The sequence below is a fragment of the Sceloporus occidentalis genome, unplaced genomic scaffold (assembly GCF_023333645.1).
Source record: "Sceloporus occidentalis isolate IW3139 unplaced genomic scaffold, rSceOcc1.0.p SCAF_2, whole genome shotgun sequence".
Lineage (NCBI taxonomy): Eukaryota > Metazoa > Chordata > Lepidosauria > Squamata > Phrynosomatidae > Sceloporus > Sceloporus occidentalis.
This window is the reverse complement of record NW_028316982.1, coordinates 147,529,276-147,556,051: the sequence shown is the minus strand read 5'-3', so window position 1 is coordinate 147,556,051 and position 26,776 is coordinate 147,529,276. Positions and strand designations below refer to the sequence as shown.

General features: G+C 39.3%; 1 protein-coding gene across 4 annotated transcripts in view; it reads right to left on the bottom strand.

Annotated features, from left to right (window-relative positions):
* Window positions 1-26,776, bottom strand: part of DZIP1 (DAZ interacting zinc finger protein 1) — a 34,719-nt gene that overhangs the window by 509 nt on the left and 7,434 nt on the right. The window contains exons 3-17 of one of the 4 annotated variants that reach the window (XM_089511164.1): window positions 26,096-26,220; window positions 24,107-24,277; window positions 22,897-23,034; window positions 21,459-21,521; window positions 17,153-17,293; window positions 15,297-15,348; window positions 15,030-15,086; window positions 13,127-13,186; window positions 10,976-11,121; window positions 9,950-10,142; window positions 7,866-7,995; window positions 7,122-7,172; window positions 5,636-5,835; window positions 3,845-3,972; window positions 1,547-1,730 (exon numbers count right to left, since the gene is read on the bottom strand). In XM_089511164.1, the coding sequence (XP_089367290.1) occupies window positions 1,547-1,730; window positions 3,845-3,972; window positions 5,636-5,835; window positions 7,122-7,172; window positions 7,866-7,995; window positions 9,950-10,142; window positions 10,976-11,121; window positions 13,127-13,186; window positions 15,030-15,086; window positions 15,297-15,348; window positions 17,153-17,293; window positions 21,459-21,521; window positions 22,897-23,034; window positions 24,107-24,277; window positions 26,096-26,220 (1,839 nt within the window). The remainder of the gene's footprint in view (window positions 1-1,546; window positions 1,731-3,844; window positions 3,973-5,635; window positions 5,836-7,121; window positions 7,173-7,865; window positions 7,996-9,949; window positions 10,143-10,975; window positions 11,122-13,126; window positions 13,187-15,029; window positions 15,087-15,296; window positions 15,349-17,152; window positions 17,294-21,458; window positions 21,522-22,896; window positions 23,035-24,106; window positions 24,278-26,095; window positions 26,221-26,776) is intronic. The other 3 variants (XM_089511165.1, XM_089511166.1, XM_089511167.1) reach the window with 3 other exon arrangements.

Genomic DNA, 26,776 nt, shown 5'->3' with positions numbered 1-26,776 from the left:
ACAAAACAGTAAGTATTGTAGAGCAGCTTCAGGCATGCTCAGTACCTTAGCACACTATTAGAAATGCTTAAAGAGGTCCTGGACTAGCTATGCTATTGTTCAGTTTGCTGCCATATGGGCCTTGCTCTCCTCTGGGATTAGTATTGCACTGCTTGTGAGGGTCAGCTGTGATGCATAAGCATGTTCAGAAAGAGGAGAGGGACTCCCTCATGGATAAATGAAAAAGTTTCTTAAGTAAAGATATCAACTTCTCCATTAGGCTTCACCTGCTAAATGTTACATGGCTGGGAAGAGCAGCATAGTATTCAAATGGAGAAAAGGAGATGTGGAAATACTGATGTTTCAGTGTCAAGAAAACATAATTGTAGCATTTCAGTTGAAAGATAGTTTCTAATATTAATGAGTGAAGCTCATTGACTAAGATCACCCCTCCAAGAACAAAAAACACTTCTCACCAAACTCCTGGTTTCCTTCCCTTTGATATATTGCCTTCTGAAAGCCCTTTCTTCAAGCAATTCTTGCCCTCTGAACACACGGTCTCCCAAATATGAAAAACATGTGGGGAGAGAAGCCTGGGGAAGATAGTTTACCCTCTAACCCCAAATTCAATGGAAACCCCTAGAACTCTAAACCAGAATTCTGGTTACTCCTGATTTTTAATCAGTTTTGGCAGATTCTGAGGTTCTGAAGCCCACTGTAGATCCACAGGGACAAAAACTAGCACCCTTCACTGTTTCTCTGCCAGGGCACAGTTGGCCACCCTTGCCCTAGAGCTGAGGCCCTGGCAGAGAAACACACAAGCAGATGGAATTGAAGTGTCAGCAGCCACAATGGAACTACAGTGGTCTACACTGACAATGTTCAGCAGGGAGAGGTTTTTGATGATTTGGTACCAATGCTAGATGGGAACCTACATCAAAGGAAGTTTCATTCTACAGAGACAGGATGGACAGGAGATTGTAGAAAGAAGATTAGAGTTGGATCCTCCTGTCAAAGTCCAATATGTGTTAAGAACGTAATGCTCCAAGACACTTACATACAAACCAAGGTATTTTTCTGCATCCTTGTCCTTCCCAAAACCGACTCACCCAATCTCAACAACATATTGTGAGTCTGCAACCCAAAGCAAATCCTGAGAGTCAAATTGGACCCCAGGCCTAGTTGACCAGCCTCTCTTCATAGTTACCTTTCACTGGAGTGAACAGCCCCACACCTGCAGTCAGATGTAACTCCTTCTAAAGCAGGTAAGTGTTTTACTTGTGTTTTGTGGTGTCAAGGTAATTCTGTATTTAACTATATTTTATCAGTGTTTGATAAATTGACTTAAACGATCTTAAAATGAAGAGGCAAAGTACACATAATCCAACTAGCTGCCTCTCCTTTTTGTAGCTCCACAAGTCCGAGAAATTCTTATCCTCTAACTCCACGGATATGACTACAGCAAGTCACTTTCCTCCCTTCCAGATGATGCAGGGAGATGTGTGACAAAACTGAGGCCGAGAATATCAGAAATACTAACTAGCTACACATATTCTCTTCAATATACCTTCGTCCTTTGTTGATTTTCCCACAGGTGCTCCCCATCCATGGGGTGTGAATGGAGTATTTGATTCATTTTTTTCAAGGGCAGTCACACTTTTAATTTTCACATCTTCTGCTGGTGAGGGTTTTTTGTCCTCCAAAGATGATAAATCCCAGTCATCGTCATCTTCATCCTCTACTCCAGTAAACTACCAAAAAAAAAAAAAAAAAAAAGAATCAAATTTCTTAAACTCTGGATGTTTTTCACAGGAACAAGTTCTCTGCTTGTGCTTTCATACGTAGAATTTGTAGTAATAATGACATGATCACATTTTATTTTAAATTTCTGGAAACAAGAAACACAAGAAAATAACAGATTTGATTTGTTCTGAACAAAATAAAGGGGGAGAGAACCATTGAAAAACTTGGAAGTATTTATCTGAAACAGTACCAAACACAGTGATTATACCAATAGAACAAACCACTAGGAAAGATCTTTATGCTACTCTAGTGAAGAGTGCAGTGCCCTCTACTGACAGGAGGATATTTATACGCAGGAGGTGCAAGATGTGGGCATATATATTTTTTAAAATGTACACACAGATTATAAGGATCAAGAACTGCCCAATCTCTACAGTTTAGTCCTCTGTTTTTAAACAGTAAAACTTTTATTTCTGTACTGTAGATGTTAGCAGAAGACATCTGCAGAGAGAAGTGCCTTCATATCCACAAACACAAGCCTAAAATTAACAATACCCCACTCTAAGAGTTCCCAAGCTTTGCTGATTTGTCCATAAATCAATGCATATCCATATCCCATTCTTCTTGATCTAATCACTCAGCCCCCTTTACGCACTTTCAATTTTACCTCTACATTTCTTTTCCTGTGAGAAGGCCCCTGATAAACAGCACCCCACACACATCTGTGCATCCCTGAACCAAGTAATTATCTTTGCTTTGAACTGCAACCAAGTTTTTCTCTACACCTCCTATCATTACTCATATCCACTATGCACACATGTAGTATTAGCCATCTAATACTACATCAACAATATATAAAAGCATACACACAACCTATGACAGATTCTGTTAGATTCTGACACCAGGAGAGCTCAGGATCACTTTAACTGTGTGTGCCCCATTCCTGCAATCTTGCTGCTTCAGGGTATTTGGGGGGGGGGGGGAGAAGGAGAATTTGCCTCCCCCCTCCACTGCAGTGACCCCAATTGGCCATGCTGTTTCTTTCTTTTTTTAATTTTTATTAAAGTTTTTATAAAAAATAAAAAATACAGTTAAACAAACTAAGGCAGTTTACAGACCACCCTTTTGGGGTGGCCTGTTCCCACCCCTTTCCCCGCCGGATCGGGGCCTCAGCTGCCACAGCGGCAGCCTCTGAGGCCCCAATCCGCCGCTTTCCAGGCCGTGGGGAAGCGGCAAAAGGCCGTGGCCTGGAAAGGGGTATCCTTGGGGTTTCATGCCCCAAGGACACCCGATAGTGGCGGGGACATTTTCTCATTTGTGTCACTGGCAAAGCCGTCTAAAGGCTGCGCTAGCAACACAAATTAAGGAAGGAGCTCCATTTCGGAAAAGGCACCCCAGGCACCCTCACGCGGCGCCAGGACGTCACTTCCACGCTGCTCCATTTGGAGGCAGTGCGGTCGTAACGTCCCAATGGCGGCGCCCATTTAGAATGGGCACCGCCATTTTTTATGTACTAGGTACGTACTAGGGTTAGGGCGCCCGGAAAGGATGCCCTTTCCTAACCCTAGTACATACCTAGTACGTACGTTTTGCGCATCTGGAATGTGCCATAGTCACTTTAAATTACAGAGGGTTTCATACCACATATGAGGGGGGGGGGAATCACCCCTTTAAAGCTATAGTACAAGTAACTTCCTCCTTCTCTTGAGTGACCTACATGAAAAGATATAATTTCAGCATTGATTCTTCATGTATAATAATATCATTTCCTAGAGGCCATGCTGTTTTCATGCTGCCATTAGAAGCCAGTGCAGTTAGGGTGTCATGGAGTTTGGCAAAGCTGTTTCACACTGTTCTGCTTGTCATGACTTTTAAGCCACTCTTTTCGCATGGCCTGAATTGTACCTGCAGATTTTATTTGGCTAAAATGAACACATCTCAGAATGGTTTTTAACTAAAAGACTAGTGCTACCTTGACCAAGTCCTCACCATAAACGTCATATCAACAACCACAAAGTAGTTCACAGACAATAATTTAAAAGATTTGGATGTAACATCTTAATCAGAACCACCAATTTTCTATTCAGCTGTAAGGGAAAGAGCTTCACATAAAATCTAATACCTTTACTCCTTGAGCACACTTTTGAACAGGCATTGGGCCAACATTAACTCCTTCAAGGGATTTACATTCTTTTCCTTGGCTCAAAGGCAGCTTTTCCACTTGGTCAGTTCCTTTTTGGACAAGCGTGCCTACATGAATATAAAGAATGGGGTATCTGGTCAGTTTATAAGCCATGTTTTAAGGATGCAATGCAATCCCTCACATACTGCTCAGGTATAAAAATATATCTATTTTTTTCCTCCAGTGGGACTTATGAGCTTATGCAATCTCTCACTTCATAGTCTTCACTCTGGGGCATGAACCCAATAGCCATCCCAATGAGTGAATCAATGGGATTTACATGAATGTTAATTTACCATTCAAGAGTAAATTCAGTGGGCCTGCTCTAGTCATGAATAGAAATTGGATTTAGATGGAGGTTTTCAATTACACCACCCCAGTATTTAAACATGGGTGAATAGGAACCACATGCAGATGAGTGAGCTGACAAACGAGGGATGGAACGCTCAGTCCCTCTATCACACCCAGTGCACAAAACATAAAGATGGTTGAATGAAGGAAGCCCCTTCCTCCACATCCAGTATACAACCCTTCAAGAATGACAGAGCTATGAGGCCTTGTTTGCATGGGCCTAAAGGCCTGTTTCCCTCTTGTTTTGATGCAGGCAGTCCAGACAATTTCTGGCATGTCCCACACTAGAATTGGGGCATAACAACGAATTAAGATAGGTTACTTGTTGCTCCACATCTTCTAGAAGATTTTGAGTCCTGTGTTCCCATGCTGTCACAACTTTCTACATGGGCATCCCTCTGGGTCACCTGGTGCATCCACCAGAGCCATGGATCACTTGTTCTGAGGTCAGAATGAAGCACCCAGAATGTGACCATTGCAAGGCACCTTGTTCTGACCTCAGGAGAGAATGGCCTAAGATGACGGCGGATGCACTGGGCAGCCTGGTGGGATGCCTGTGCACACAACTATCATGCGCAGGAACAGAGGGTGAGGTAACAGGGGTGGGGTGGGGAAGCAGCAAGGCCAGGATGCTCTGGGCTGCCCCTTGAGTATCCTGGAGAGTACAGACAAGGCTTGACTCATCTTAGTTAGACTCCAGTAGACTACCGTAGTAAAAATTTCTGCAAACTATTAACTTTTGTGGACTTATTAGGCTACAGTAATCATATACTAGCTTCCAGATCATGCCTCACAGATAAGTTATAATAATAGCATGGCACACTGGTTTGAGTGCTGGACTAAGGGTTCCATTCCCCGCTCAGCTAGGATACCCACTGGGTGACCTTGGACAGGTAACATGCTCTCAGCCTCAGGGGAAGGCAAAGGCAAATCTCCTCTGAACAAATCTTGCCAAGAAACCCTCATGATAAGGTCACCATAAGTCAAAAACTTGAAGGCACACAAAAAACATTACAGAATATGTCCTGAAATAATACTTCAGCTTGTTAAAATTAAAATATAAGAAGTGAAGTCTTCATTATTTGAACAAAACTGAGCATGCACTGACTAACTGTCCAAGGATTTAAAGGGGTGGGGGCAGGCATAGCAAAGGAAGCCCTCTGTGACCTTAGCGGCTCATCAGTGCTCAGGGATGGACTTGGAAGCTACTGGAACTACTAAAATACCCACAACTTGCATGCATATGTGTGAAGTGCTAAGTCATGGATTTGCCTTGGGACAATGTGATCGACAGTTGTTCAGCACAGTAAAGTGGAGTAATGGGATGATAGATCCCAGGGCAAATGTGCCAGTTATACTTCCCAATATTAATGTTCTTACTTTTTGAAGCTTTAGGATTTGTTTTTATTTCTTCCATCTCATCTTCTTCAGGCAAGTTTACATCATCCTGGCTTGCAAATCTTAACAAGCTGCCCTTGCTGTTCCTCTTGAATGCTTTTGGGTGAGAGAGTTCAGGTGAAATGTAGGACTGCATGATGTCATCCTCTTCCAGTTCCTCCTCAGAACTAAATGGTGGTGTTCTAAGAGAAGAAGCACACTCTTTGAATCTAGCCCCTTTCAGTAATAGTGTATTTTATAAACACAAGCACACATGTATACACACAGCACACTGTAGCAACATCCTGTTTAATCAAAGTTTTGGTAACCATCTTCATTGCCTTAACCAGAGTCTCTTCAGGTTTTCTGATTTCTCCCTTCAAAGCTGTGAAAAGTGTGGGAGAAGTAGCCCACCTCTAATCATCTTCATCTGGAACATCAAATGAGCTGATGACAGATGAAACACTTCCCATTTTTAAGAATAGTTAGTCCACAATAATATGACTCTAAGGATGACAAGTTGAATAATGCAGGTTTCCATTAATTCAAAGTGTTCTCTACATGTATAAGGTCCACAAGGAAAGGTCGTCTGTTGAGAAAGATTCTCTACAGTGTACACCATCTACACAGTCAAGAATATGTGCAGATTCCTTACAGATTCTGCTAGATCAGGGACGGGCAAGTTTTACAGCACTAGGGTTTGCAAATCTAGGCATGTAAGTGACTATTTCCCCTTGGATTTAAGCCTGTGCACATACACACATACAAATGTTAGCTCTAGTGGCCCATCCATCACAACAGTCTTCAGAAGCATTGTTGGGATGGATGGAATGCTTAATAGTACACCTATCTCAGTGACGTGGGTCAACAGCAATGGGACAGAAGCATGATTAATCTTTAAAGAGCTCTTTATCCAGAGTGTAATCCTGCTGTTTGGTGTTCTGATACGATCTCCATTCTGTGTCGAAATGCATGCCCGATATAATGGGGCAGCAATGTGCAGGGAGGAGGCTGAAAAGAAGACCACAAGTTGCCCACCTCAGATGTGAATAAGGGTGGATTTTGTCCTGGTTCAAAGGCAGATGGTATGAATCAGTCACTGTCCTCTGTAGTGCATGACTATCATTTTATGTATAGACAGGTGTGTATGACAGCAAGTAAAAAATAAGCCGGCCTGTGTATTTGTCTTTGTATTCACCTTACAAGTTTTGTCAGTATTCAAAAAATCTAAGCATTGTGGAACTAAGTGAATTCCTAATGAAGGCCAAGAAATCAAAGGAACAGAAGCAGAACTTCAGATGAAGTGTGGAGCATCCTGCACAGCTCCCTGTTCCTCCCTATTTGTTTCTTCTGCTTTCATTCACAGACTGCCCATCTCTTGATGTGAAGTAAGCATACAATTTAACCTTTCTTCTTTGCCTTAAAAATATGGAGTTCTCAGCATAACCTGAAGTCACATCCATCCCTAACCAAGCTGAAGAAGACTTACGTAACACTGTGCCTCTTGGGAATTTCATCCACCAAAGCACTCTTCTTGCTTCTAGAAGAAACAAGAAAAACTGATTTGCAGCTTTTGTCGCCTATTATGAGGTTTGATACATAGTAGATCTTTTATTGCTTTGAACAATCACATTTTGAAAATGGCTTACAAATGTTGTTAAGACATTAAAATAACACAAGGAACCTTTAATAAACTGATCATTCCCCACTCTGTAAGGACATACTAACTAAACATTACTTTAGAGGGTCAGAACTCAGGGGCTCTACAGATGGCCCCAAAGGGGCATCGGGAGGCCTCCCCTTTCCTGGCCAGATCAGGGCCGCAGCAGCCTTACACCGCGGTTCCGATCCGGCCTATGGAGGGTGCAAAAAGTAGCTGCAAAAAGCGGCTCCTTTTTGCGATTTCCAAAGGGCACCATAGCTGCAGCAGCACGGCTGTATGTTACCCCTTTGGCACTGCATCATCTGGATGAGGCGCCGGAGGCATGCCATGATGCCACACGGCATCTGGAATGGCGCATGGCATCATGACACCCTGGGGGCATAGTCAGGGTGTTTATCGTCAGGACGCTGGGCCCTGACTCAGCCCACAGGCCAGCTTTTCAGGCTGGTCTGTATAGGGCCTCAGTTTCCTTCATTCCTTCCCTGTTTTAATACCACAAGGACAACTCACAGCAATAAATAAATATACCCCAACAATAAAAAGTAAGTTTAATTGAAAGGTTTCTCTTACTTTGGTGTAGATGTATTCTCAGTAGGGATTGATCGTGGTACACAAGGGCGTTTGGCAATGGAAGAATGTTTTGCTGGCTTGGGTAACACTGTTGAAAAGGAGCCTCGTACATGAGCTGCCCTCTGTTGAACTGTAATGAAAGGCAAATTATAGATAAGCAGAACACAGAGCACTCCAAAAGAAACTGAAGTGGCCCTGCTAGTAAGGAATATAGAAGAACATCACTGATGTGCAAATGGAGTGGGTGGGTAGGGGAATGTATCTTCTATTTCCCTTTTGCAATCTGAACTGTATCTAACAGATCTATACAGAGAGGTTTCTTCAGATCCCTTTTTGTTAGTCTTTTCAGAGTTTGGAAGATTTACCAAAAGGAGTAAAAGTGCTGTCTGGGAGTGTTGCTGGAAAGAAATCTTTCCAGACTCTGGATCTTTTTTATAAAAATGTTTTGACTTATTTAATCATTAATTCCTTTGAAGCTCCCTTGTTTCCTTGAAGTTCTTACATAATCATCTGCAGCAATTGTCTCTTATAAACTCATTGCTTTAATATTCTCACTTTAAGCTGCCTTCCAAGTTTAAAAGAATCGTAAGCAGAAAGGTGGGATATAAATAGTAGCCATACTGAGACAGCTTATTAGTCTGTTTAGTTCAGTACTATCTAAATTGATGAACAAAAGTTCTATAAATGGTCAATGGGTTCTATTCCAGCCCTACCTGGAGAAGTTGGAGATTGAACCTGGGGCCTTCTGGAGGCAAGGCAGGAGTCCTACCATTAAACTAAGACCTATTTATTATACATCAATTACATGATGAACAGAAATACTATGCCCACAATAAAAATTAGCAACCTTGCCTACCTCTCTTGAATGAAAGTTTTATAAACTAGGCACTTCTTACACACTGAGCCAGCATGGCGTAGTGGTTTGGGTGTTGGATTATGGCACTGGAGACCAGAGTTTGATCCTCCGCTCAGCCATAAAACCCAATGGGTAACCTTGAGTAAGTCACATGCTCTCAACCTCAGGGGAAGGCAATGGCAAACCTCCTCTGAACAAATCTTGACAAGAAAACCCATGATAGGGTCGCCATAATTCAGAAATGACTTGAGGAAACACAACAACAACAGAATAAGAAAAGCATCCTCTGCCCCCAAAGCCTAGCAAAACACTGACACAGGACTGTAGTATCCTACTAGTATTGAGCTATCATAGTGCCAGACAATCCGTCAGTTAAATCCCCCCCCTTTTTTTTACCTATGAGAAAAAAAGAAGTTAGTTACACATGATGAAGCAGTTTAGGGTACAAGTAAATGACTTGATTACTAACCAATTGTTGTTATTGTGTTCCTTCAAGTCATTTGTGACGCACAGCAACCCTATCATAAAATATTCTTAGCAGCATTTGTTCAGAGTAGGGTTGCTATTGCCTTCCCCTGAGGCTGACAAAGTGCAACTTACTGAAGGTCACATAGTGGGTTTCCATGGCCGAGCTGCAAATTAAACCCTGGTTTCCAGAGACCTAGTCCAACACCCAAACCACTACATCACACTGACTGGTACTAACCAATTACTAATATATTGTTTGTGACAGGATATTCCACCATGGATTAACATATTGCATTCACCAGCACCCAGTGGTCCAAGTAGTGTGTGTGTGTGGTTCGTTCTATAGTAGTAGGATGAATTTCCCCCATTATCCTACTTAGGTCATGCACTGTATTTCTTCCACTATCCTACTTAGGTCATAAACATTAGGGCTGTGATAAAAATGTGTATCTACACAGGTTTTATGGGAGACAGAAGCTCATCTTTGATCCTTTCTGAACAGGGTTCTATATAGCCTATGGAGCAAAAGATATCAAAAACACTATTATCTTCACCAATTGCTGTCAAACAGCACTATGTAGAAATGTAAATTCACCCTTAAGCTGTACATGCTTTAAAAATCTCACTACTCAACAAACCAATATATTTCATATATGAAAGGTACCCAATCACTTTGCTCTGAAGAATCATGTACACATGGAGAAATGAGAGCTCCCCAAACCAGAAATCTGGTTGGGAGAAGAATCAAAAACTATCACACCTTGTGGGGAAAGATGAGGGCTGGAAAAAAGCCTGCTGCAAGATGCTCTTTCTGCAACTCTAAAGCTGACTTGCCGTTCAAGCTGTTCTCGTATTTGCTGGATATCAGGAACCTGTTTTTTTCTTTCTTCTCTTGCAGACTCAACAGACATTAGGACTCTATTCAAATGATCACTTGGGATACCATGAACTCCCTGAGGGCAAGGAGAAGGAGAGGAAAAAATTACATTCTAATATACAATATAATGCTTCAAAGATTATGCTTCAAAGATTAACTACAGATGGGTGTTTGAGAAGTATATAAGCCACCCTTTAGAAAGATACTGATGCTATAAACAAGTGGATAAATTGGATTTCAGTATCCCTTCTGTGTAGGAGTTTGACCTTTCACAGAAATGTTGTGGAGTCCAGAGGGGAAATTAAACTGCTTTGTCATTCACAAGATTGGAAGGATGACTCGACTGAGAATTTCATCTACGGTAGTTAAAACTGAGACTAGGCCTAATGTGACTGGGCAGATTCACCCTATTGAGAGAAAAACTTAACATCAGATGCAAATAGTGTCTATGCAAATAATGATTTGGTTTGAAATAACCAATAGTTATTAATAAACAGTAACTCATACACTCCTGTAATTTTCATATAAATGGGATTTTGTGATGACATACTTCAATTTATAGAAAATATGAAATCTTAAAAACCATATTATGTGGTACTGATAAATAATAACCTCCAAAGGCAGAAAGACATTACATTGAGGTCAAAATTAAAGTTCAAGAATAGCATTAACTTCTATAGCCAGATGCCAAACAGACAGCTGATTCAGATGGTTGAAGAATAATATAAAAGAATTGCCTCCCCCAGCCCTGTGATCTCCAGGTAGCAGAGTCTATAGACAAGTTGGCTGAGGGATAATAGAGGCTGTGACCAACAGACTGGGAGGACACAAGGTTGGAGAAGGCTGAACTAAAAGGAAAAGGAAAAACATTTTCCTTTTGTCTATGCAAAGAGTTTAAAGCAATCTTACTGATTTGATTCCCAAGGATTCCAATTTCTCTGCTAAAGTCTGCTCCAAAACAGCTCTCAGCTCTCTTGTTAAAGAAGGATTGCTCTTCAGACTATTTATAACATGGTGCTTACTTTTCCCTACTTTAGGCACATGTTTCTCCATTTCTGAAACATAACAGGTTTTTTTCTTATTTAAAAGCATACTATATCATACCAAGTATCAACATATGTTAAACATACAGCATTTTAAAAAGGCAAAAATGGAAGACACTCTTCAAACCCACTATATAAAAATCTCTGCTATCATGTTTCCCTTTATACTTCCTGCTTAATTTTGGCTTTTCAGTTTAAACAGAAAACCCCAACCCTAGTATTTCATGCTTGGCTAGAATTCCATTTGGCCATAGGCTCACACCTTAGCTTGGCCATGAAGCTTCCTGGCATTCTGGTATATTTCACACATCTATGTGAGAATAAGAGTATGAATAAATCATTTTACAGCGTGGAAAGTACTACCACCATAAGAGTAAGAGCAGCAGCAGTAACAATTTATTACAATGATTTTACAGGTATCTGTGTAATCAAAGTCTATGTGTCTTATTCCTCACAAACTTTTCAAACTACTTCAACAACACAGCATGAACTACATCAGCAACTACCGTACCTCCTCTTGAACAAATTCAGCAACAAAGGCAGAAGAAATGAAATAAGAAAATCAACAGGTGCTTATGTTTGGGGGATATACAAACTTTCATCTGGAAGGACAATCTTACAAAAAAATATTTATGCCCTTCCTTGCAAACCCCCGACTACCTGAAGACAGGGAAAACAATTGGTAAGTTCTTTTCTGGACAGGCCAGGATACTCTAGGGCAGTCTGGAGTATCTTGGCCTTGAAACTGCTCCCACCTCCCTGTCACCTAGCTCTGCATTCCCACACTGGGGTGTCTGACTGCATGCATGTCATGCTGAGCTGCCCAGCATGAGCACTGTCGCCCTCATGGGTCATTCCTTTCTATGGTCAGAACAAGGTACCCAGTGCCTTGACTGAGAATTTCAATCTGGGTCCCATCTATTGTATATACTTTTTAAACAAACCTCGGAAAAAAATACTTTTGGGACTACAATTCCCAGAAGTCCCTTGCTGGGAGTTCCTGCCCCCCAAAAGTAATGTTTCTACACTCTGGTCTGAAAATTAAGTCTCACTATACCAGAGAGCAGATCCCAATTTATACAGCTCACATTACACTTTGTCCTTTGAGTTGTTCCTGGAAATACCCGCATTAAACTGTTAGCTGTCATGAATAACTGTACATTGGCATTTTCCTACTGGCATTTCAGTAGACTACTGTATCAGGTTGCAGCTGACTCTTGCAAAAATATGGAGATCATCTGGTTGGTTAATAATGCTGTTTTGGCAACTGCAAATGAATTTTGTTGATTAGTTGTAGTAAAGTTATTTATTTTTAAATAAATAAATGTACCTTTTGTATCAAATAGATTTTAGCTGTACAGGTACTTTATTTTTCATTTTATATGAGCTGCCTTGGAACCCACATCGGGAGAAAGACAGAATATAAACCAACTAAATATTCCTAGACTATTCCCTAAGTATGCACTGATCTGCTGAAGAAAGCTATAAATACTGTATTTAGACAAATTATAAAGCAAAAATTGGTGAGATAGGGCTTGAGAGTCAAACACTGCTTGTGAGAAATCAAAATGATTAGTCAGGAACTCTAAAAAATAGACTTCTTCATGCTGTTCAAAATGAATACATGATACGAGTTCCCTTTCCAGAGTTTTCAGTACCAATAAAGATGTCTTCTACTAAAAGCCAATTATCCAGACTGTAGGAAGCTCGCAAGCAAAGAAGTCACACTGGGTGGGCTGTGGATGGATTTCCAGGAAGACTGATATTGGACATCAATGTGTAGGACAGAGGTCTAAGTGACAAGAGAGGCTGCTTATGGAAAAGCAACAGTGGAAATATTGTGGTACTTTGTTCAATGTGTTCTTTATTTAGCTTGAGAAGTGTATCTATCCTTTCATAAAATATGCTTGATGTCAATGTAACAGTGCTTTGTAAACCACAAGGAATGTGCTCATTTGTTCCACAGTAAAGCATTACCATTATAGGCCACAGAAACTTTGATTGTTCCTATTGTTACCTTTTTCATCCTCTGGAAGCTCCTCTATGGGCTCCAGCATGTGCACCAAAAGGGCCTGTTCTAATAATGAGGAAACATAGGAATAGCACAGACAGAAAGACAGATAGGACAGAAGCAGGTCAAGATAAAAGGTCTAGAGGGTGAAAACTGTGCAGAATATAGGGAGGTCTCAAGCTTGATCACTTTCCCCCTGATTCACTAACATCAGAGCGCAATTATATGCAATTCCAAATGATGAGATTTATATCATTTATACTGAGTGTTTGGGTTAACATGTGGTGTTATCTGCCACCACTGACATATGAGGGACTGAAATATCATACCATCATACTGAATTACTATTGTGTCTCTCACAGCCTTTAAATGCTTCCTTCTAGGAGATGGCAATTGTGCCCTCTCTTACAGAGGCATTAATCAATTCCTGGGTTCAGCCAGCTCTCCAGCTACATGTAATAAACCATGAAGGGTAGCTGTACCATACTTATATACTCTGTTGCTGGAAAGGAGAAGAATTAATTTTGAAATTAATTCTAGAAAAGGTAGGAAGGTTGGAACAGTGAGGAAAGGAAGGAAGAGAAAGACATAGAGACAGAACAGACCTGCAGAGATAAATAAAAGAGACAATCACCAGCTAAATCATCCAAAATGAGAATCCAAATTGAAAACAAAGATCCCATGTTTTGTATAGTGAAAAAAGTTTAGGGTTGTTGGGGTTTTTCTTTCTTTCTTTGTATCGTCAGAAATGTCTGACAATCAGAAATCTTACTATCTGTACAGTTAAAACTACAAGAAATCATATCTGATACCACAGGTTTAAAATTCACAATTAGTGGAGATAATGTCCCTGACACCTATCCAAAGAAGAGGAAATAAAACAGGTAAAAACAGTGCCCAGTGATCCAATTAAATATGAAGGCATCTAGCATATGATAAAACTGCCTCTACTGAAAGATACTGCATCCACGTGAACCTAAATGTATCTGTGAAATCCAAGCCAGGATGGCCATTTCAAACAAAAGATGCAGCTGCCACATGATAAATATGACTGTGAAGAGTCCCATGAGTCAAAATTATTTTATGATGAGTCTCACAGTACATTCATCTTTCACATCTCTGGTCTATTGAGAAATCTCTTGAGATTCAAATAGAGCTTAATTAGGCTGTCTGTTTTTATACAAATATGATTGCAGGTATGTAGTTCATTCTATATTGCCTCTGCCTTTAGGGAGAGTGAGCTCGATGTCTCAGAGAGCTGATTTTAGGTGATATAATTTTAAATAATATCTTTATACTGCTATCTGTGTTTGAGTGCATGTATTTTATTGTTCAAATTAAAAGCTTCAAAGTTTCCTTGAAATTGAAATAAGCATTACGCAGGAAGAAAAGGCCAACATGTTGTACTTCATAGAATAATAGAGTTGGAAAAGACCACAAGGGTCATCCAATCCAACCCCCTGCCATGCAGGAACTCTCAGTCAAAGCATACCTGACAGATGACCATCCAGCCTCTGTTTAAAAACCTCCAAAGAAGGAGACTCCACTACACTCCAAGGGAGTGTGTTCCACTGTTGAATAGCTCTTACTGTCAGGAAGTTCCTCCTAATGTTTAGGTGGAATCTCTTTTCCTGTAGTTTGAATCCACTGCTTCGGGTCCTATTCTCTGAAGCAGCAGAAAATAATCTTGCTCTATCCGCAATGTGACACCCCTTCAAATATTTAATCAGAGGTTTCGTATCACTTCTCAACCTTCTCTTCTCCACTTATATCAGTAACCCTTGACAGTGACCTTTTCAGTATCTTTCAGAAGAGTTTAATGGAAAAATATTTAAACTTAGCTATTGCTTATTGTCAACTGAGAGGACAGTAGATTGGGAAATATTTCATGACTATTACAGAAACTTACCATGCATTGATGGCAAACTTGATTTAGGTTGAACAATATTCTGTGCTGACGTTTTCACTGGGATGGAAAAGGAGAAAGATATAAACTACAGATTCCTGTATTTCAGAAAAGCCTTTTCTCAAATGTAAATGATAGAAACAAGAATTATTTTCCTACTATGGTAAGAACTACTTGTTAGAAAACAACAATTAACAAGTAAACAAGAGCAAGTATTTTGTATTTGTTAATTCAGTCTCACAGTCTTTCGTGTTTGTTAATTCAACTTACCATCAGATGAACTGATGCTTTCTACTGATTTTTTGGTAGCGAGTTTTTCTATCTGAAATACAGGGACAGTAAAGAGTAGATACAGATTTAGAAGGACAAAGCTTGGCAGTACTAATACCCAAATATCACTATTCTGACAAAGCAAGGTCAGAGAGTGGAGGGCATCACATGGTAGGGGTAGAAGGAATATTTGTCATTCTTTCTTTCTTGGTTGAAGAACAGATATCCTGACACTTGAGAAACTCAGCTGGGAAGAAAAATACAGGGGCAGTTTTTACCTGTTTTTGCACATCCCGTACAAACCCCCAAGAAATTATTCTGTTCAGGAAAAAATGTTTTGTTTTTTGCATGAGAATTATGGGATTGGGCACAACAAACACTGTTTCCAGACAAGGACTTGTATTGTTATCTAAGACAGATATTTTCTATGGACAAAACAACAATCTTCACAGAAGAAATTATAGCTATATGGTATTGTAGTGCAAAATTGTTTTCTGTACAAGTTTTTGTTATGCAAGGTCTGTGTTGTGCAAGATTGTTTTTTGCACTGAAGACAGCAATCTTGCACAAAATCCACATATGATGGTCTGGAAACAACTTTTTTGTTCTTTTTCTTTCTTTTCTTTTTTCCCCATAAATCCCCACAATTCTTGTGTGAAAAATGCCTATTTTGACACAGAGTAATTATCCCAAACACTTGAATTATGGGCAAGGTTTGTGCAGAAATATTTTCGCTGCAACAGAGAGAACACTGTGAATGTTTTTTTTTTTTTTTTTTTTTTTTTTTTTTTTTGAGGGGGAGTGGGTTTTTCAGGCTATGTTGCTGTGTTCTGGAAGAGTTTATTCCTGATGTTTCACCAGCATCTGTGGCTGGTATCTTAAGAGAGTTTTCTGAAAATGCTGGCAAAAATGTCAGGAATAAGCTCTTCCAGAACACAGCCACATAGCCCAAATACCCACAAAAAATTATAGATGCCAGCTGTGGAAGCCTTTGACTTCACATTGTGAAAATTATTCATCCTCACTTGTGAGGATGAAATAGTTGACTATCAACATCCCTATCACAGCACAAGGTGGCACTGTTTTGTGCTAGGCCTACAGATCCCTAACAGCTTGACACCTGAACAGCACCTTATACACTCACCTTCCTGGGCACATGATGACAGCCAAAGGATAAGACACTTGATGCTCTTGACAAGCTACAGTAATGATGATTCAAGTGTCTTAGCATAGCTAAGAAAAGAGAGATGTTTTCCATAGTGTCTAAAGAAACCTCAGCAGGGGTGATCAAGCCTGGGCCACACAGTGTAACAGTGCAGTTCATACTAACAATAAAACATTATCGGATATTATTTCCTTCCAGGTGAAGGGACAATGCATCCGTTTTTAAAAAAAAAATGGTGGGCACTCTACTGCTGTGATAACGGCTACTGGTTGACACAGCAAGTTCATCCATCAAACAAGGAATGAGTATTTTTCATATCAATTTTCAGTGATAAGGATAAAAATTAATGAATTTGTTTCAGGGGAGTGAAGAGAAGGCACTATTATTTTAAGCTTGTGATGTACAGTGGACCCTTCCCATCTGTAGGGGTTCAGTTCCACTTCTGGTCCCAAGCATTTCAAATAAGGGAGTCTGACCCTGTATGTCTCCTCTAAATAAGGCTACAAAATTGGGGGGGGGGGGTAACTTAGGGTTAGGGTTGCAACAGCTCACAACATGATAAAAATATACATCAAAACAAACATATAAGGTTATAAAATATTGCATAGCCATGGAAAATGCTTCTTTACTTTCCCCACCTTAAAAAAAAAGATGTAGTTTTAGATTCACAACAACAGCTTATACAACAGACCTGATGTTTCTGTGCAATTATAAGATCATTCTGGTCTTGAAGCCTCTGTCCTAGTTCTTCTATCCTCTTTTTATAAAAGTTGTTACTTGCATTGAGTTCCTCTGTCATTGATGTTTTGAGCTTCTCAATTTGTGATGTAAGCTATGCATGTCAAACATGGAAAAGGAAATATATCAGTATTACATTACTTTAAATAAAAATTAAGTTTATTTAAGCAGAATAATTAAGCCCATACGATCTTCTATTTACCAGTTCTAACTCAAAAGCTTTTTCTCATATAAGCTAAAAGGCCAAAGCCTGCTACAAGTGCTAAAAAACTATCTTATTCACTTCTATAAGCAACAGAAAGAAGGCATTTTTTTAATAGGTATGTTTGCCTCTGCTGGAAGCTATGTCACAAATGAATTCATGCAGTTATTTCAGCCTTTCTAAGGAAAATCTTTCTCTTTTTGGAAAGCCCTAAGAGATAATGTTAGGATGCACAGTAGTTCTCAGTGACACTATTTTAAAGAGAATGCAACAAACTGGAATATTGGTTATGTAGAAGTGCTTTGGGTTATCTACACCATTCTTCACTGTCCTCTTATTGAAAAGGCCTCTTCTGAGCTTTGCTGTTACACTGGGAGCTGGAAATAAATTCATGAAGTATGCACCTTGGCATTTGCCTTGCTAATCATTTGTAAGACAGCCTTTGGCCTGTAAGCTGGCATCTGCCTCCTGAAAACTGTATGTGAAAAGCCATTGTGACATAGGAACCACATGTAGGGGAGAGAGATATTCCCCCAGTGTTATTCCTGGCTTGACTGATAGCCCCTTGAGACAAGGAAAAAAGTCTGTGAACATCTCAGGGGTTACTCCTATTCAAACCTATTTTATTTTGGTGACACATGTCATGTTTCATCATCTTGAAGTATATCCTGGGAATTCCCAAATTATCAAGGACTTTTCATTCCTACTTCCCAGGTCAGTTTAAATTAATCCAGTGTTTTTCAAAAATGAAATGTCATCTCCACTGGTAGGTACAAGTGGAACAAGAAACATCTGCACAAAAACAAAATAATCCTTATGGTAAAGTAGTGTAATATTGCTGAAATCACTTTAACGCTTTTACTATAACGCCTGGATAATATGGAATTTCAGCAATGGAACTTGTTGAAAATCAATTTCAGAAACATTACTTGAGTCTACATGTAACACATGATCAGTGGGAGGGGGTGGAGGAAGGACACAAGGTGGGAAAGAAAACCTGGGACATTTCAAAAAAGACTTCAGATGCAAACCTAGGAATATGCAGGTAAAACCAAAACAAAAAGAACAAGAAAGTCTCCATACTTCCAGAGATTCTTTTTTCTTTTCTAGATGAGTTCTGACTGACATCCAGAGGAGGGAAGAATGAAGGAGAAAGGGAGGGAGAACATCTGATGTGGGTTGGCTTCTGAGTAAAAGGATATTTTCCCTCTATATAGGGAGTATTGCCAATGGCTACTGCCAATGACATAGCGTGTATAGATTATTCAGGGCTGGACTTCTCTTTCCAAAAAGCTCACATACTATCTAATCACCATCTGGAGGGAAAGGGGAGAAGAAAATGAGAGATTGGACTTATCATGAAGATTCATTCAGGGATGGAAGGAGGATCAATCCACTATGATTGGGTTCTCCCCACATATCAGCTGGTTCTGCAGGCGTTCATGTTCTTTTTTGTTCTTTTTTCAGTTTAACAGTTACTGCCGTTGGACCCCTGTCCCTCTCAGGCAGTTTGATTATCCAGTCCAAATGATATGTTTTACTGTTTGTATTCTGAACTGGGTGGGTATGGATTGACCCTCCTGCCATCCCTGAATGAATCTTCATGGTAAATCCAATCTCTTATTCATGGGATGGCAGGAGTAGCAATCCACTATGATTGGGATGTATCCAAGCCCTTTATTCTGGGTGGGCATATTTTTCAGAAACCGTTGACTGCAGCATAGTCCTGCCAAATGAAACCCATGCAGTGATATTTATCTATCTTACAGTCCCATATAAATGTTGATGGTTCCTTGCATCCAGCTGCCTCGCAGACGTCTCATAATGATATCAATACTGCATATGCCGTGCTGATGGCCATTGCTCTTGTTGAATGCAGCCACACTGGAGTTAGCCTAGGTTTCTTCTCCCAATCATAGCAAAGATAAATGCTTGCTTTTATCCTCCTACCAATCATTGTCTGTAATGTTTTATTTCCTATTGTCCTTGGATTAAAGGAGATGAATGATTCTGTTTTACGTATGTGTCTTGTTCTGTTTAAATAAAGTTTTACCATTCTTCTAACATCTAGAATGTGCAATCTGTGCTGCTCTGGATGTTTTGGATTTGGACAGAAATTTGGTAACTATACTACATCTGGTGTTCCTAACTGGTTCAAACATTTCGGCAAAAATGCGGGATCCAATGTCAGAACCAATCTATTATACTCTATTTTACACAAATTTGAATTCATAGATAAAGCTGAAAATTTAAACACTCATCTTGCCAATGTTATAGCTACCAGAAATGCAACTTTATAAGTAATCATTCATAATATTGCATCCCCAAAAGGCTCAAATGGTGCTTTGGTTAACCTGTTAAGTATTAAGTTTAAATCCCATGTTGGGAATCTATGTCGTGTTGGAACAGATTTTAAAGTTGCATCTCTCAAGAATCGTTTTATATGGGAATGACCCCTTTCCGTGATGGAATCGAGCATTTCAAGACCTGGAACTTGCTGCCGGTAATTTGGAAGCCATTTGAACTGGTTTTACCTGTATTTTAGCTTTATTACCTTGTGCTAATTCCTTTCTCTCTCTTTCTCATCAGACTCCTTTTCTTTACTGTTTTCCGTTGGTTTCCTTGATTGATCCACAGCAGCTCTCTGGCTTGCTAAAACATAATTTTCTTCCATTTCACTTTCACTTGAGGTTTGAAAAGTATTTAATTCATCCTTTTTGACCTCCTCAGAAACACACCTCATGCCATCTGAGGGGCACTAGGCTTACTGTTTGCTTGCCTTTTTTCAGCTTTTCCGCCTTTATAGAAGAATTGCTTGCCTTTTTATTTTCACTTTCCTTGTTCTTATTCACTGTGCTTCTTCCTCTATCCATTTCTATCCACAAACCCTATTTATAAACCACTTTTAAATGTATAGTTTGGCTGACTAGTCAAACATGACCGGTCCATTCACAGGATAAAAAACTGGCTGAGACAGGCAGGGGTCCAATGGCAATAACTGTCAAACTGAAAAAAAAGAAAGAAAGAAATGGAAGTGGATCCCTGCAGAACCAGCTGATACGCAGAGAGAACCCAATCGTAGTGGATAGCTAGTCCGGCCATCCCGTGAATGAATCCAGACATTTTGAATTTCCAAAAAGAACCAAGGAAGGGTTTTGTTTTATTTTTTTTAAAGGGGGTTTCCATAGTTGGGCAAGGGAGATTACACGGATCCCTAGAAGTAATCATAGTAGTGGGAAACAGTGCCAAAAGAAGAAGAGGCAGGTTTGGAAGAAAGATTGTTGTAGCTGTTATGACGAAACAGTTACCACACACAGTACATTTCTGAAGGGTAACCATGATAGCAATAGCAATAGCACTTATATTTCTGTACCGCTTTATAGTGCTGAGCACTCTCTATGCAGTTTACAATGTGTTAGCCAATTGCTCCTAACAAGCTGGGAACTAATTTTACTGACCTATGAAAGGATGGAAGGCTGAATAAACCTGGAGCCCTGCAGGACTGAACTCAGAACATTTTCGCTGCAGTGCCACCATTTAACCACTGCGCCACCAGGGCTCCTTGTGCCACTTCCCAACGATGTAATCGAATGGAGTCCTCACAAAGAGGAATAGTATGATGAACACAGTCATGTGCCATGCAAAAGATGTGACTGTTTTGTTCAATTACAGTTTTAATAATACTCAAAATCTGGCCACATAAATATATTGTGTCAGCACACTACTTATGCTCCTCAACCAAAAGTTCAGTCCCTTACTTAATTTAACAAAGCAATCATAAGCATGTTTACTTAATAATAATTGCCCAATTTGCATTGGATCTTACTCCTAAGTAATATGCATAGGATTCCATCTGCTTTTTTCAAAGGAATCTGAATTTTAAATGTCTGAATACAACTCCAGTGGGAATACTAAAATAAATTTTATCTAGCTAGATTGGATTCTAAACAACCATTCTGAATGGGTTGACAGAAATGTACATAACATTGTAAGCTCAGCTCTATTTCTACTGAAGTTAATTCAAAATTGTGTCATTATGAAAATAATATACTTTTACCTGGTATTTTTCAGTATCATGTGCTTCTTGAAGAGCATGTACTTTAGAAGTCCACTTAGTTTCCTATTTAAAACATATAGTGTGATCATTTGAAAACACACCTTAACTGTATTTAAACTTAAACATAAAAGTACAATAATTTCATATTATAAATGAATGAATGACTAACTATTAAGTAGTTAATGAATTGCTAACTATCATATCAGAAAAGCAGCCATGTAAGATGGTGCTGATGAATTGCCATTTGGATCTAAACATGGCGCATCATTACAGCCAAATTTGCAAGATTAAAATAATAAATAAATCCAAGAAAGCACATTCAAACATATTATCAGAAACTATACCATCACTGAGAAAGCTATATCAATTCAGTATATTATAAGGGAGGGGAACCCAAACCCTCAGCAGAAAAAAAAAGTTTCATCCCAAAAGGAAGAAGTGCCACTCTTGGTAGTCTTTTGGATTAGTGAACCCTAGAGTAGAGTAGCAATTGTGTAAGCTTCCTGATGTTCCTGGACTGTTACTCCCTTTTGTTGATGAAATATGCTGAGAATGGCAGTCCAACAACTTCTAGAGGGAATGGGATGCATGATTCTCAATGCCATGCTTTAGTGTGAGGGGACCATTTCCAGGTTTTGTTTTGGGTTTTTTTAATGCTTTTGGGGGTGGGGGGTGGGACTGAAAAACACATTTTCAGCATCACTGCAGCCTGTGGTCAAACCAGGCTGGTGATGGTTAAAATTTGCCACCAAACCCAGTAAGGCACCCTATCTGCACTTTATATGCATGAGTTGACTTTACTTTGTGCTATATTGCTCAATTTGCATCATTCAACACTAATGGGAAAGACTATTTGTTTGTACATGGGAGTAATTGGTAAAGTAACAGAGGACATCATTAATGTATTTTCAGACTGGACTTTTGTGATGGTAGTACGTACATACAGTAAAAGGGTCCTTCCTGAAATTATTTTAATTGTCTGCTTCTCAAAAAGCACTACTGAACAGATTCAGGGAAAATGTTTTGTTGCAATTTTGGAAATTTTCAGAAACACACTTTTTAAGATATGGTATTAACTCTCTCCTTCTCTTTGTGTGAATGTCCAGATGAAAAAAAAGTCAAACATCTCCATTGGCATATGACTACACCCTTCAACTTATTTCTCTGGATTCTAGCCTGTGAATTTGTTATGCAATTCCTGCAATTCTAGGTCATTTTACAGCATCTGAATGACTGGAAATGCAGGTGATCATGATTATGGAACAAAAGCATGTAGGTCTTAGCTCTAAAAACTTATGCTTTTTCTCCTGAACAACCATGGTGACAGTTAAGACACCTCCAAGTGTCTACTGTGGGCACTAATGCTCCTTCCTATATAAACAAGAAACAACAGAATAAAACTCCAAGGTGACCATGCTACAGAGCTGTGTTATTATACCTGTTTCTCAAGAAATTGCATTATGTCCTGATGATCTACAAAATGCTGATGTTTCTCTTCTGAAAATTCATAGCTGTCCTTTAATGTGCCTAAATTGGATTTCAGGTGTTTGTTGGACTTCTGTACTTCTAGTAAGTGCTAAGAATGAAACAAAAGATAGAACAGTAAAATATATATGGCAAGGAAGTACCAGAGGCATTGTTGTCCTATACTGGCCATAGTAATCCAAAACATATGAAGAACAATGGGTTGGGAGGACTGTATTGATAGAGAAATGGCTGTACTAGAAGGCATACCAGAAGATAGGGATTTGAAACAGTTCTCCTTTAAAAAGTTAGAGGAACTAGTATACTTAGTTTACTTTGTTAAAAATACTTCTAACTAGCCCAGTAGTTATCACATTTATCATCATCCCTGATGACAAAAATGTAGCCATTTCCATGAATTTATCTCTTTACAAAAACAGAAGAAACTCAGATAAAGTAATATCAAGGAATGCATCCTCATTCACCTCATTTCAATGGTGACTTCCCCCAATTTAGAAAAACCATAAACATCCAGATTAGTTGTTTCAACTGGGGGGGGGAGGATGTAACCACTGCTGCCTGCCCACCCACAACAGTAAGTGGTGCTGCTCTGTCAAGAGGGCTCTACATGCAACCTTAGAAACTGCATCAGGAAGAGAAGCCATATGGTAAGCACCTACTGGCACAGAACATTGAAATGAAATCCATCCAGCTATACATAAGCATACAACAGCAGTGTAGTGGGCTCTTAGTATCAACTGGGGTTTGGTTCCAGGAACACCAGTCCTGTTATATACAGTGGCATAGTAAAATAATGTCCCTTATACAAAATGGCAAAATTAAGATTTGCTTTGTGGATTTTTACAAAATATATTTTCAAACTATGGATGGTTGAATTCATGAATGCAGAATCCACAGATATTTGGGAGGGAGGTGTATTCCTCTGGAGTACACCAAAGGGATTTAAATGATTTTATTTTATGTTTTTAGTTTTGGGGACTCGTCTATTAATATATCAACATTTTCATAAAGCTTTATGCTTAGAAAATTTCATGCAGCTTTCTCCAGTTCTGACAATGCATAAGTTTATGTGATGCCCAAAGATATGATCAAAGCAATTTCACTTAAAGCATAAAAATCACTTTACAATATGCCACCCAAAACCAAATTTTTCAACTACTTACATTTTCTAATTCTGTATTCTTTGCTGTTAACTCTTTAAACTCCTTCATAAACATCTCTTTCACCTTCTCCAGTTCACTGGCCAATTTTTCTTTTTCTTCTTCTTTCCATTTGTGAAATAACTGCCGAATCTCCTCTTCCTTGGATCTGTGTTCCTCATATTCCTGAAATTGCTTCAAGATATTATTCTGAGAATTCATGCATAGATAGATGCATCAAACTTAAAATTCCAAGCAGCACAGAGGTCTTGACTGAGATATTTGTGTTGCATTCCACCCATAGAAGACACTCCAATTACTTTTGTACAAGTTGCCACTAATTAATATTCCCTTTTTTCTGAAATATTTTAGTCTCACATTAATTTTGCTTATGAACAAAATTTATGTGAAACTAAATTAAGCAAAATTTTGCTTAATTTTGCTTCTCACCTCTTTTAAGAAAGTTTGGCTAGCTTGCCAATCCCATAAGGAATCAATTATTATTTTTATTTTTTCATCTGTTTAGGCTTCTTGAGCATCCTCCTTGCTTTCTGCATTCAGGCATTTGTCTTTAGCTTGGCTGCTTCAAGTTTTAAGAAGCTTTCATGATTTCATCTTCATTCCTTTACTGATACCTATATATAGATATAGCCATACCTACTCAACTTTTACTCAACTCTGATTTCCTTGCTTTGTTTCTCTGGCCACGCAAAGCATTTTTGTTGCTTTACACCTCTGGTTTGTCACCTGCCTCAATTTTCTTACTTACAAATTTACAAATCACCTTTTAGACCAACATAACAAAGAACAAAAACTTTAAGCAGTTCAAAATATTTTAATAGACAATTTAAAAACTTTAAAATATCACAAATAGCAGAACAAAGAAAAAGAAAGAATATTAAAAACTGAGTCAAGAGCTAATAATTTTTAAAAATACTAAAAAGCCACAGAGTACAAAAGAAAGAAAAAAGGGCCAGCAGCCCACTTCAGAGTGAACAAAAAAGATGCCAGACTAACTTCCTTAGAGAGATAATTTCAAAGATAAGACTCCCATCTTAGAGGTGCTAAATATTTGCCTCTCTTTTTAAATTTTATTTTTAAAAAATAATCTGAAAACCTCAAAGCATCACACTCAGCAGACGTAAGAGTAGGAAAGAGTATTAAAAATAAGAGTTCAGAGATGTCAAAATGGTAGGAATCGTGAACCAAGGACTGGAATAGAGCTCAGAGATATTATTGTATAGTCCGCCTACCCTATACACGAGGGATACATTCTGGACCCACCCACCACCCGCATATGGGGAAAAGAGCGTACGTTCAAGCCCTGTAGAAAATATTTGGGGTACACTTGCGGTGCAACATGGGGAGCGTGGCAGAGGTACACGTCCCATTACCTCTGCCGGGGCTTGCCTTCCGCGTAAGCTCAAAGCCGCAGAAGGCAAACCACCTATGCGGAGGGCCAACTGTACTTTCTGAACCACTGCAGAGATTTGCCAGATGAGACAGCTGTATGCCCGGTCACTAATGGGCTACAATACCCACCAGTGCACAGGGCCAGAGACTAATATTGCAATTACCAATTCAATAGGGATAAAGTGACACAAAGGACCAGCAGGCCACTTTTTGGTCCTATAACACTGCTGACTCTTACCTGGCATCTCAGTGAATCATGCTGGAGGGAATGGGATGGTGATGTCAGGTGAAGGTGTGGACAAGACATCTCCACATTTACTACTTATGCAGAAGACAACATTTCAGCTTGCATAAGAAGTTTCATATGTTGAAATATCTTCTTCTGTGCCACTATTAAAAGGGAAGAAGTCCTGACCTCTTTTCTATCTGGCTTCCATGAAATGAATACAGCCACTGAAATTACATCCCTACTGTACTTTATTCAAGAGGAATAAACTATGAATAAACGTAGATCCTTTGCAGAATCACATCCTCAATTCATTCCTTATTATATCATTGGCTGCTTCTCGAAATAAGATAGCAATACAGAGTGTCCCTTACCTTAGACAATTTGACCATGTGAGCATGTTGCTCTGCTTCTAACTGAGACCTGGTCAGTTGTAATTGCTCCTTCAGCTTGTTGATCTCTTCCTGTAATTTATCTGTTTGTCCTTTTTGCTTCTGATCTGCATGAAAGAAACACATGTTGCGAGTTTGTATGTGGTACAGGAAACACATATCAGCAACTGTGTGTATGGGGAATGGTTATATTTTGGGCAATGCATCTCTTCTTGCAGATGTTGTTTAACAATGCTTTTCCAAGTTCCACTCTGCAAAATGCAATTCCAGATGTGTTATTTATTTCTCAAAACAGTACCATGCAGGATTACAAAGAGTAGCTCTATTTTAAGCATTAAACCCGAGCGGGAGGTGTTAACCTATATAATAATTTCTCCAGACCATACCAGCTGCCTCCATCTGATTTTAAATTATTCCTCTCTCCAACTCCATATGACACCTCAGGCCTTTGTGGAGAGTTATCCGGCCCAGAGGAAAGTTTGTGTGGGAGACACAAAGGGATGCTGGAGAAAGATGACACACGGGAATCTCTGTGCCTGAGTGGCCTTCACTCATTAACTCATTCTTCTAAGTAACTCATTAACCTAACACAATGGCCTATAAGAACGGAGAAAATAACATTATTTTGTGAATATACAAAGAATCCAGTTAGCCTTCCTCTAA